Here is a 14,208-nt window from a genome sequence, read left to right on the forward strand (position 1 = left end):
GGCGATTTGTCAGAAATCAAAGCAGATGCCATCTTTTACTGAGAAAACAATAGGTGGAATACTGGACTTCCTCATCTATAACACCTCTCGGGGTAAAATAGTTAGACAAGACGTAGGCCCATGGCCACACATTGTGCGCCCCCCCCCCCCCCCCCCCCCCCTTAAAAAAAGCTTCTTTCTGGTATGTTTCTTTATACGTATGAATCGGAATTCCTGCTCGGATTGGCAAAGGCAAAACAAGGTAATTTGTCCAATAAGTTAAACTCAAATTTCAGGTACATCGATCTGATGTCATTTAATGACCATCAAAATACCGTTTTCCCTGCCACTGATTTACCCGTCGGAACTAGAAATGAAAGATCCTCGTGAGACTGTCTCGTCTGTTTCATATTTAGATCCACGAATACAGTTTCAGAGTGACTAAAAAACTATCCACAAGACTGTGTTACAATAGGGATGACTTTCAAGTTTCCCTTCATGTCGAACAAGATTCCAACTGCTTAAGCCTTTTTAGTTTTCCTTTCACAACTTGAGATACAATGCCTTTCTACCACGACTTCAAAGAGCTTGATACGACTCATGCTCAACAGTAGTCTGATCAAGGATACAACATTCAAGGCCTCAATATTCAATAGCTGAATTAACAAATTTGTAATGCTGTCCAAAAACGTTCTCCACAGGTTCTATGACGTCATCGTTAGAGTCGAAATAGGTTCCGGTTAGAGCTTTCTTCCTGTTTGGGAACAGATGAAAGTCGGACGGAGTCAGATCAGGAGAATAAGATGGAAAGGAGTTCAAAGCCACACCTGTGATTGTTGTCATGGCAGTGTCTGACTTGTGCACTGGCGCATTGTTCTGTTGGAAGAGCACACATTTTCCCAGCTTCCCCTGCTTCGTAGTCTTCATTTCATACCATTATAATTGCCTTAAAGGTGCATCATAATATCATCCGTTTGTTGTCTGGCTTTTTAGAAGACAGTCCATCATGATGTCACCCTCTGCATCCCAGAACACGGAGGCCATAACCTTTCCAGCTGACAGCCTTTGCCTCCTTTGAAGGTGCTGATGTCAAATCCTTGACTGTTGTTTGGAAGATGGATATAGTGAACCAAGGTTTCACCCATGTCACAAATCGTTGCAAGAGTCTTGCTAGATCAGCGTCAAACAGATCTGGATTAAGCCTTATTGTGCCTGTGCGTTTGTTATCAGATGTCAGAGGCTTTGAAACCAAAGGAGCTGATGCTTACTTCGTTGCCAACGTTTCTGTGATAATGGAAGGTACTCTCTCCTGGGAAATACCTACATAACTAGCATTATTACTCTCAGTCCTAGGTCGGTATGTCATCACCATATCATGGACATTTGGGATCATTTCTGGTGTTGAAGTCACCACAAGCCACAGGATGGGGTCGTCTTTAAACTATCACGACCACGCTTATACTTCACACCTTGTTATATTGACTTTGGCGTTTGGTATTTCTATGTGAGCATTATTACTCTCAGTCCTACGTCGGTATGTCATCACCATGTCATGGATAATTTGGACCATTTCTGGTCTTGATGTCATCAAAAGTCACAGGATGGGGTCGTCTTCAAGGCTCTCCCAAACAGGTTTATACTCTGCCTCAAACGTCGTTATTTTAGAATTGGAAGGGGCATCCGTCCCTAGTCTTTCATGGATGGCTCTTGGTATTAGGCCCTTTTTCTGGAAGTATTTCCCAAAAGTCACAGACGAGTGCTTACTTTATTAAAGCTAAACTATTTGCACAATTGACTCAAGTTTAATGTGGACATACACAATGTGATATCCACCATACAAGATTTCACTTCCTTCGAAATTTGGGGCAGTCGGGTAGCCTAGTGGTTTAAGCGTTCACTCGTCACGCCGAAGACCCGGGTTCGATCCCCGACATGGGTACAATGTGTGAAGCACATTTCTGGTGTCCCCCGCCGTGATATTGCTGGAATATTGCTAAAAGCGTCGTAAAACCATACTCACTCACTCACTCATTCCTTCGAAATTTCGTCGCGAACACCTTGTGTCATCACTGATCTGCAGCGATCCATTCAAATAATTTTCACTGCGTATGCACAATGGAATCTGTTCGTCGGATGATCTAGACTCAATATCATTTGACGTTGGCGTTTTGCATTTCTATGTGAGGCTAAGGATTTACCAATCAACCCTTTTACTTCATAACCATGATATGTACAGTAAACTAGGGATATAACGAACTCAAAGGGACTACTAATTTTAGTTCGTTATAACCGTAGTTCGTTATAAACATATATACAGCATAACTACAGCAAATAGTCGGGACCCAAAAAGTAAGTTCGTTATATCCGTCAGTTCGTTATAAGCATGTTCGCTATAACCGTAGTTTACTGTATTCCGAAAATCTGTTTAAATTGAACTCTGACAAACCAGATCTGTGTCAATACCGGACCATATTCACGGCCTCGTATTTAAAGCCGTACTTTAGTATCAAACTAAATCTGATTTCTTTCTGGGTTACTGACTGAAATTGTGAGGCCAATTTATCACGTAACTGACACTCCTTTACCCGGGACCACTGTTCTACATCTCACTCATACGTTTGGTAATAAACTGTTCTTTAAACAAATTTTACAACAAAGGTTGAATCAAAGTAAGAATGAAATAAACTCTTGTAAAAAGGTTTCATTGACTTCAATGTGCATATCGCGTGCTAGATAACAATGTAGTGACTCTTACATGAATGATATTTCTGTGTAACTCACACTCCTTTACCCGGAACCACTGTTCTACATCTCACTCATACGTTTGATACCAATGTAGTAGGTGAGGGGAGGTGAAATGGGGTTTAACGTCGCGTCCAAGATTATTGCGACGTGCATGTACGTGTGGCTGCTTGTACTAGTCCGGACTGATGCCGATTTATAGTGCTAGCTCACTGAGATACCATGCCGCAGTGTAACACGAATACCCCACTCAGACACAGTATACTGACTCCGAGCAGACCAGTCCTTGTTTTGGCCCCTTAATGCCAGGGTAACAACAAGTACCACCTTTTAACGTCTTTTGGTATGACGCGGCCGGGGATCGAACCCCAGACCTTCCGCTCTCCGGGCGGACGCTCTACCACTAGACCACGGAGGCGGTCTATCAATGTAGTAACTCTTACATGAATGATATTTCTGTGTGATGTAGACAGCTGTCTCAACCGGACCTATATCTCAGTCTCACGCCATGTGTATCAATCAGGGTGGGTGAACGGGGTAGTATCCCGTGGTAGATACTTAGACCCTAAAGCACATGAAAATTGATAGTTTGGGATTTATGGAAAATGTTTTTTTCGAGTTTTCATGACAACGACTTTGACTTCGACTAAAAATGGCGGTAGTGCTCGTTTCCGGGCCAGATCTTGAAAAACGTACACTATTTCTTGCCTTCCACACAATCAGACATGTCATATTGTCGGGGGATATGGATATTTCATGCTTGTTCTTTATATTGTATATGGGTTATTCATAAATTATCTGACACAGTTGTTCAGAATGCGAATTTATTCTCTTGTTGAACAATGTCATTCCTTTCCTCAAATATGTTTTCGGTAAGAATTGTAAGTGAATAAACTGAAATGTATTCACTTCAAATGTATAAATACTATATACGTCGTATTCATCCTGAAGGTGTTAAATTGTAGATACTGGGCACAAGGAAACCGAAACGTCACAATGTCACGTGGTCACAATGAGTTGTTTGAGTTATGACTCCTGGTGTGAATTGTTACTCATATTATCAACCTCTGGTATCACGTGTCTAAGCTCGTGTGAGTCCGTGAGTGAATTTAACGCCTTTGCTAACTGCATCTCAGTTCTATCAAGCTGTGTCAACTTCACTTGGCCGGAAAGGACACAATGAGATCGTGGTCATTTAACACTTTAGTGAAGCTCATAAACACAGGTACATTTAACAGGATCATGTACTCTCTTAACACATCCCAAAACATCATGTATACGCCACAACAGTACTCATATTTTCCAACAAAATCACATCTAAAAATGAGACATCAGCAAGTACATATAATAAAATGAATATTAACATTTTTCGTCAGGAAATCAAAACTCCTTGTTACCACCTCCAGGTTCAGCTAAACATGGGTCCTCCTTTGGTCAAAAGTTTGTTCCCCCTCTAATGAGTGTGACACGCGCTGCACACGGGTATCACACGCGTGGCGGACGGATTCCACACGAGTGACCAACGGGGTGCACACGGGTTGCCCATGCGTGTAAGGGGAATGAACTTCTAGGCAGTAATGTACATGAATGGTGCTGACAGCCGATAGTTTGGTCGAATGTAGGTTTCAAATCCATTAGCAGTGGTCGCAGTACAGCCAAACAGTAGTATAATAAAGAGACATAACCCGCAATCCATTGAACACATGATCTGTCGCACATAGAAACATAATATACTTGGATAGTCAGGTTATATGTCCTTTCATATAGGGCGGTCGGGTGGCCTAGTGGTTTACGCGTTCGCTCGTCACGCCGAAAACCCGGGTTCGATTCCCAACATGGGTACAATGTGTGAAGCCCATTTCTGGTGTCCCCCGCCGTGATATTGCTGGAATATTGCTAAAAGCGGCGTAAAACCGTATTCACTCACTCACTCCTTTCAAACTTATGTGAGAATCAAACAAACGAGTAAACAAACTAATAACACGGGTAACATGCCTGAAATACCGTGCTGTTTCAGGACGCTTTAGTTGAAGCTGGTTGGTAAATACAAGCACATTTGTATAAAACTAACTGATTGACTAATTGTCAGAAATGTAATTCATATCAGGACCCGTGAAGATCCGGGGTAGAATAGCAACCCATGCTTGCCCAGTAAGGCGACTATGCTTGTCGTAAGAGGCGACTAAGACAATCGGGTGGTCAGGCTCGCTGACTTGGTTGATGCATGTCATCGATCCCAAATGCGTGGATTGATGCACATGATATCAATCACTGGATTGTCTGGTCCAGACTCGATTATTTACAGACCGCCGTCATATAGCTGGAATATTGCTGAGGGCGGCATTAAACAACAAACCAACCAACCAATCAATCAAAAAAACATGCTCATGATTTAAACATGTAGTCGGAATAGTTCAATCCAGATTGGAAATGAATATGGAAAGGATTTTGTCGCTCTTTTCTGAATGTTTACCACATTAGTGAAACCACGAGCACGATTACGGTACTGAAAATCCAGGAACTAAATCAGAGTGAATCTGGGATTCGAACTCACGATCATAAGTTTCTGGCACGCCCAAGGGCCTCAAATCTCACAGCGAAACGCTGTAATTGTACATCCTACACATTCATCTCCATACTGTTGGCAAATATGCAGTTCATTGCATTTGCTGCTGTTGAACTGTTCCGTTCAGGTATAGTTTAAGTTTCCGCACTGGATAGGTGTGTGCGTCCATCACATACATTCCTCTTGATACTCTTGAAAATCACTGCTTCAGTGGTCGATGACACATTTCTAAGTCTCACAGCACTCGACAGTTGTACCGCGACCAGTAAACGGACAACGAAGAGATTTCCGCACATATATACAGATATGACTGGTTGGTTGACCAGAAACAGACTAGATTGACAATCTCCTTGCCCATCCACGTCTGGTCACTCTGCGAAGTAACATCCTCAGTCTGTTGAAGAAGGCTTTTCTGGCATACTCTTCCTCACCCCACATCAGGTAGGTTGTCGTCTGCAACATGGCTCTCATAGCTTTGGTCACGTGGCGCGTGTCTATCTCCTCCAGCATCACCACCACCAGGAGGCGCTGTCCATTTTCCAGCACGTGACGCTGGATGAGATTCAATTCAAACTGGCACCATTCACTCTGGGCAAACTCATTGGAGAGAACGATGACGATTTTTCGGCTTGCTTCAATGGCATCAACAATGTTATCCACGATTAATTTACCAACCTCAAAGTCCCTGTCGTGTACACAGAGTTTAAGGTTCTCTTTGACTTCAAGAACTGGAAGTAGAGTCTTAATGACCCAGGGGCGATCTGGTGCAGAGTAAGCTACAAACACGTCATATTCGTATTCCCGTGTGTCCACCTCCTGACGTTGACTGTATCTGACCATGTAGATGAAGTATCGGATGTGCCAGCGGTAACGATACATCACTGCCCCCGTCACGAGGAACACAATGAGCAAAATACTTAAGGTAAGAGTTGTAACCTTTACATCCATACCCAATAAACAAGTGATGTCCGACATTTCCAAATCCAGCAAGCTATGTCCATGAAGGTCCCCTGGGCTATAACACTTGTATGACAACATGAGTTTTGGATCTTTTTTAAAACCAAATATTCTGGGCTCTTTGCGCATCCATTCAATGAACCAATATATGTTGCATTCACAGGAAAAGGGATTACCAGAGAGATTAATTTCAGTTAAATTCCTTCTTAAGAGTTGGAAAGATGACTCATCTAAAGTTGTTATATGATTACTTCCCATGAATAACCTCTTCAAATTTGTCATATTTTTCAATGGCTTCAAATCTGATATGCTATTAGCATACAGTGCAAGACTCTCAATGTTCGTCAATTTTTCAGTTATAACGCGTGGTATAAAACGCAGGCCGTTACCTCCCATGACCAAAATCCTGAGTGAAGTGAGATCTCCAAGCAATGTATTGAACTCATCTTCTGAGGTGATTTGGAATACATTATCATTAAGATTTAATAACTCTAACGAAGAACATCCTTCAAATACACGTAAGTTAATCTCAGCCTTCCGAAACCAAATATGATTTTCACGAAAATATATTTGCTTCAGTTTCGAATTATTGAACACTGCTCGTTCTATATTGTGCATCGCACATCCAACATAGGACAGGGTGATCTTGAAAATGTTTGGAAGCATCGAAAACTGATTGGATCTTAAATCTTGGAACAGATTACCATTTAGGTACAAATGCGTGAGGCTTATAAGACAGTTGTAATTGTTTTGCCGAATATATCTCATACCATTCCACTGAATTTTGAGGATTTGAAGATTAGGGAACCGTGAACTGTTGCTTTCTTTAAAACAGAAATCGGGAAAGTCATAAAGGTGATTGTTATCGAGATTCAGATATCTTAAAGAGGTAAAACTTGCATTGTGTAGATGTATAAGTCTTAGATTATTTCCCCCAAAGTCAAGTGAGGTCATGTGATTCAGTCTCATGAGTGCTGTCATTGGGAACATATATGTATTGTCCAGAAATATAAGCTCGAAATTATCAATACTTTCTAAATGCTTAAAAAAGTCATCAGAAATAGTTTGAAGGTTCATTGAACTTATATTCAATGTTGTGAGTGGCGTCAAGGCGATTCCATAGAAAGCTTCCTTTAGAATCCCCTCCGGAATGATGTTTTGAGAGAGGTCAAGTCTTTTCAAAGGCATCAAATTACCAAAGGCGTCCTTGGCTACGTATTCAATGGCGTTATTTTTCAGACTGAGAATGACGATCTTGTATGGAGAATACACTGACAGAGTAGTGTTTGAGAGAAAGGGAATTGTGCCATTCTCCAAATATAAACTTGTAGACGTATTCCAGGACAGTTTTGGAGGTAATGGTAAATGGTCGTCTGTTAAATTCAAGTGTGTGCAGCGCATTTCAACAATATGTTCATATCCTTGTCTAAACTTAATCCATGTCCTATAACAGTTGCATCTCGAGTCACAGTCCAGTTTCTCCGAATTCCTCAACGGCAACAACGCCGACGATGCTAGCATCCACATCAACACTGCAACAACGGCTACACTCTGGAGCTGTTTTAACGTCTTCATTTCGACTTTCTTGTTGTGTCCTGATTGCTGTTCTGAAAAGAGGTGTAAAGTGCGAGCGTGAGTTGGGATTAACACCGCTTCAAACTTCACGTCAGCATAATGTGGAAGGAAAGCCGAAAGGCAAAGCAAAGCTTAACCGTTTACCAGTATGTTTAAACCAGTGTGCACAGGTATGATGCTGACACGGGATCAGCAGGCGAGAGGGAGTGGATGGATAACTGTTTCAGGATGATATACAGTAGGATACAATCGGATTAGATTTTGACTTGTAAATGTGTAAAACCCATTGTTGGAGTCCATGATTCCGCGTGAGCTAATCGGTCTTATGGATTTTCAATTGTTCAACCGCAGAGGTCATAGTCGTAAAGTCGGTTGCAAAATGTTACACCAAGACAAGATCAGCCCTGGATTAACTCATATGTGGAAAATGCATCCACACATTTCTTATGAATAATTGCCATATACCACACTTGAGGAGTGAGTAATTTGGGTTTAACGCCGCTTTTAACAGTATTCCAGTCATATCACGGCGTGTCAGCTTAATGTGGGAGGAAAGCCCGAAGTGATGCAGGTCTCAGACGTTTACCACTTTGGTGAAACCCACGAGCACGGGTATGGTGCTGATAAACCTAGAAATGTAATCGGTTCGATCCGGGATTCGAACCCACAATCATAGGTTTCTGGCGTGCCCAAGGGACGCAACTCGCAGCGCCTTAGACGACTAGGCCACCCGTATGTATATGGGATACTTACAGCATAATGTGTTGTGTGCTGAATGTATGTGGGATACTTACAGCATAATGTCTTGTGTGGTGAATGTATATGGGATACTTACAGCATAATGTGTTGTGTGCTGAATGTACATGTATATGGGATACTTACAGCATAATGTGTTGTGTGCTGAATGTATATGGGATATTTACAGCATAATGTGTTGTCTGCTGAATGTATATGGGATACTTACAGCATAATGTGTTGTGTGCTGAATGTATATGGGATACTTACAGCATAATGTGTTGTGTACTGAATGTATATGGGATACTTACAGCATAATGTGTTGTGTACTGAATGTATATGGGATACTTACAGCATAATGTCTTGTGTGGTGAATGTATATCGGATACTTACAGCATAATGTGTTGTGTGGTGAATGTATGTGGGATACTTACAGCATAATGTGTTCTGTGGTGAATATATGTTGGATACTTACAGCATAATGTGTTGTGTGGTGAAAGTGTATGGGATACTTACAGCATAATGTGTTGTGTACTGAATGTATATGGGACACTTACAGCATAATGTGTTGTGTGGTGAATATATGTTGGATACTTACAGCATAATGTGTTGTGTACTGAATGTATCTCGGATACTTACAGCATAATGCGTTGTGTGGTGAATGTGTATGGGATACTTACAGCATAATGTGTTGTGTGCTGAATGTATATGATATACTTACAGCATAATGTGTTGTGTACTGAATGTATATGGGATACTTACAGCATAATGTGTTGTGTGCTGAATGTATATGATATACTTACAGCATAATGTGTTGTGTGGTGAATGTATATGGGATACTTACAGCATAATGTGTTGTGTGGTGAATGTGTATGGGATACTTACAGCATAATGTGTTGTGTGCTGAATGTATATGGGATACTTACAGCATAATGTGTTGTGTACTGAATGTATGTGGGATACTTACAAAATAATATGTTGTGTTGAATGTATCTGGGATACTTACAGCATAATGTGTTGTGTGCTGAATGTATATGGGATACTTACAGCATAATGTGTTGTGTGGTGAATGTATGTGGGATACTTACAGCATAATGTGTTGTGTGCTGAATGTATATATGGGATACTTACAGCATAATGTGTTGTGTTGAATGTATCTGGGATACCTACTGCGTAATGTGTTGTGTGGTGAATGTATATGGGATACTTACAGCATAATGTGTTGTGTGCAGAATGTATCTCGGAAACTTACAGCATAATGTCTTGTGTGGTGAATGTATATGGGATACTTACAGCATAATGTGTTGTGTGCTGAATGTATATGGGATATTTACAGCATAATGTGTTGTGTGGTGAATGTATATGTGATACTTACAGCATAATGTGTTGTGTGCTGAATGTATATGGGATACTTACAGCATAATGTGTTGTGTACTGAATGTATATGGGATACTTTCAGCATAATGTCTTGTGTGGTGAATGTATATCGGATACTTACAGCATAATGTCTTGTGTGGTGAATGTATGTGGGATACTTACAGCATAATGTGTTGTGTGATAAATGTATATGGGATACTTACAGCATAATGTGTTGTGTGGTGAATATATGTTGGATACTTACAGCATAATGTTTTGTGTGGTGAATATATGTTGGATACTTACAGCATAATGTGTTGTGTGGTGAATATATGTTGCATACTTACAGCATAATGTGTTGTGTGGTGAATGTATCTCGGATACTTACAGCATAATGTGTTGTGTGGTGAATATATGTTGGATACTTACAGCTTAATGTATTGTGTGCTGAATGTATATGGGATACTTACAGCATAATGTGTTGTGTGGTGAATATATGTTGCATACTTACAGCATAATGTGTTGTGTACTGAATGTGTATGGGATACTTACAGCATAATGTGTTGTGTGGTGAATGTATGTTGGATACTTACAGCATAATATGTTGTGTGGTGAATATATGTTGGATACTTACAGCATAATGTGTTGTGTACTGAATGTGTATGGGATTCTTACAGCATAATGTGTTGTGTGGTGAATATATGTTGGATACTTACAGCATAATGTGTTGTGTGCTGAATGTATATGGGATACTTACAGCATAATGTGTTGTGTGATGAATGTATCTCGGATACTTACAGCATAATGTATTGTGTGCTGAATGTATATGGGATACTTACAGCATAATGTGTTGTGTGGTGAATGTATATGGGATACTTACAGCATAATGTGTTGTGTGCAGAATGTATCTCGGATACTTACATCATAATGTGTTGTGTGGTGAATGTATATGTGATACTTACAGCATAATGTGTTATGTGCTGAATGTGTGTTGGATACTTACAGCATAATGTGTTGTGTGCAGAATGTATCTCGGATACTTACAGCATAATGTCTTGTGTGATGAATGTATCTCGGATACTTACAGCATAATGTGTTGTGTGGTGAATATATGTTGGATACTTACAGCATAATGTGTTGTGTGCTGAATGTATATGGGATACTTACAGCATAATGTGTTGTGTGCAGAATGTATCTCGGATACTTACATCATAATGTGTTGTGTGGTGAATGTATATGGGATACTTACAGCATAATGTGTTATATGCTGAATGTATGTGGGATACTTACAGCATAATTTGTTTTGTGGTGAATGTATATGGGATACTTACAGCATAATGTGTTGTGTGGTGAATATATGTTGGATACTTACAGCATAATGTGTTGTGTGGTGAATGTATATGGGATACTTACAGCATAATGTGTTATGTGCTGAATGTATATGGGATACTTACAGCATAATGTCTTGTGTTGAATGTATCTGGGATACCTATTGCATAATGTGTTGTGTGGTGAATGTATATGGGATACTTACAGCATAATGTGTTGTGTGCAGAATGTATATGGGATACTTACATCATAATATGTTGTGTGGTGAATGTATCTCGGATACTTACAGCATAATGTGTTGTGTGGTGAATATATGTTGGATACTTACAGCATAATGTGTTGTGTACTGAATGTGTATGGGATACTTACAGCATAATGTGTTGTGTGGTGAATATATGTTGGATACTTACAGCATAATGTGTTGTGTACTGAATGTGTATGGGATACTTACAGCATAATGTGTTGTGTGGTGAATATATGTTGGAAACTTACAGCATAATGTGTTGTGTGCTGAATATATGTTGGATACTTACAGCATAATGTGTTGTGTGGTGAATATATGTTGGATACTTACAGCATAGTGTGTTGTGTGCTGAATGTATATGAGATACTTACAGCATAATGTCTTGTGTGATGAATGTATCTCGGATACTTACAGCATAATGTGTTGTGTGGTGAATATATGTTGGATACTTACAGCATAATGTGTTGTGTGCTGAATGTATATGGGATACTTACAGCATAATGTGTTGTGTGCAGAATGTATCTCGGATACTTACATCATAATGTGTTGTGTGGTGAATGTATATGGGATACTTACAGCATAATGTGTTATGTGCTGAATGTATGTTGGATACTTACAGCATAATGTGTTGTGTGCTGAATGTATATGGGATACTTACAGCATAATGTCTTGTGTTGAATGTATTTGGGATACCTACTGCGTAATGTGTTGTGTGGTGAATGTATATGGGATACTTACAGCATAATGTGTTGTGTGCAGAATGTATCTCGGAAACTTACAGCATAATGTCTAGTGTGGTGAATGTATATGGGATACTTACAGCATAATGTGTTGTGTGCTGAATGTATATGGGATATTTACAGCATAATGTGTTGTCTGCTGAATGTATATGGGATACTTACAGCATAATGTGTTGTGTGCTGAATGTATATGGGATACTTACAGCATAATGTGTTGTGTACTGAATGTATATGGGATACTTTCAGCATAATGTGTTGTGTGGTGAATGTATATCGGATACTTACAGCATAATGTCTTGTGTGGTGAATGTATGTGGGATACTTACAGCATAATGTGTTGTGTGATAAATGTATATGGGATACTTACAGCATAATGTGTTGTGTGCTGAATGTATATGGGATACTTACAGCATAATGTGTTGTGTTGAATGTATCTGGGATACCTACTGCATAATGTGTTGTGTGGTGAATATATGTTGGATACTTACAGCATAATGTGTTGTGTGGTGAATATATGTTGGATACTTACAGCATAATGTGTTGTGTGGTGAATGTATCTCGGATACTTACAGCATAATGTGTTGTGTGGTGAATATATGTTGGATACTTACAGCTTAATGTATTGTGTGCTGAATGTATATGGGATACTTACAGCATAATGTGTTGTGTGGTGAATGTATCTCGGATACTTACAGCATAATGTGTTGTGTGGTGAATATATGTTGGATACTTACAGCTTAATGTATTGTGTGCTGAATGTATATGGGATACTTACAGCATAATGTGTTGTGTTGAATGTATCTCGGATACTTACAACATAATGTCTTGTGTGGTGAATGTATATGGGATACTTACGGCATAATGTGTTGTGTGCATTTTCGCCTTTTACGGCAAGCATGGGTTGCTGAAAACCTATTCTACCCCGGATCTTTATGAGTCGAATTTCTATTTGATTTCAACTGTCATGTAATTATTTATATGAGGGTGGGTGTTTTATCGTTTGTCTGGATTCTCAAACCAATCTGATTAAACAAACAAACAAACAAACAAACAAACAAACAAACAAACAAACAAACGTAAATTTACTTTGGTAAAAGTTAGTCGATAACCTTTTCCCCATAAAAACTATTTGACAGAAACACAATTATAAATGGCATTACATTTGGGGTTAGAGGGGAGGAAATCACGATTCTTGTTAACTGGTGGCAGCGATGATATGGCGGTCGGTCACGAAGTCGTGACGAGTTTGAGATTTGATAATACGCGAGGTAGATAACTCCAGTCAAATTAATCCAGTCATACATACGTCTTTCTTTATAAACTGTAGATAAATGGAGTTCAACTGATTAAGTAAATAATGGTACATATAGATTTGTGAGTGACTGAATGTTGTTTAACGCCGCAGTCAGCAGTATTCTAGCTATATCACGGCCTGTAAATAATCGGGCCAGACAAAGCAGTAGCTGAAAGCATAAACAATGGTTCACACAATCAGGGTAGGAGCCTTGTATGTAATTAATGAGTGAATGAGTTTGGTTTTACGCTGCTTTTAGCAATATTCCAGCAATATCACGGCGGGGGACACCAGAAATGGGCTTTACACTTTGTACCCATGTCGGGAATCAAACCCGGGTCTTCGGCGTGACGATCGAACGCTTTAACCACTAGGCTACCCGACCGCACCTCTAATTGAATGAGGGGGCACGGGTGGCCCAGTCGTCTAAGGCGCCGCGATTCGCTGTGCAGAGTTGCGTCCCTTGGGCACGACAGAAACCTATGATTGTGGGTTCGAATCCCGGTTCGCCCCGATTATGTTTCTAGGTTTGTCAGCACCTTACCCGTGCTCGTGGGTTTCACCGAAGTGGTAAACGTCTGATACCTGCATCACTTCGGGCTTTCCTCCCACATTAAGCTGGCACGCCGTGATATAACTGGAATACTGTTAAAAACGGCGTAAAACCAAACTCACTCACTCACTCACTCTA

At 40.1% G+C, this 14,208-nt stretch overlaps 1 protein-coding gene across 1 annotated transcript; it reads right to left on the reverse strand.

Annotated features, from left to right (window-relative positions):
- Positions 1 to 5,620: 5,620 nt before the first annotated feature.
- LOC139456228 (toll-like receptor 3) lies at positions 5,621 to 7,819 on the reverse strand. Its single transcript, XM_071237832.1, has one exon. It carries the CDS (start codon positions 7,817 to 7,819, stop codon positions 5,621 to 5,623), a length of 2,199 nt encoding a protein of 732 aa, XP_071093933.1.
- Between the last annotated feature and the right edge of the window lie 6,389 nt (positions 7,820 to 14,208).

The sequence above is a fragment of the Haliotis cracherodii genome, unplaced genomic scaffold (genome assembly GCF_022045235.1).
Source record: "Haliotis cracherodii isolate W230 unplaced genomic scaffold, xgHalCrac1.p SCAF_11, whole genome shotgun sequence".
NCBI classification, from domain to species: Eukaryota; Metazoa; Mollusca; class Gastropoda; order Lepetellida; family Haliotidae; genus Haliotis; species Haliotis cracherodii.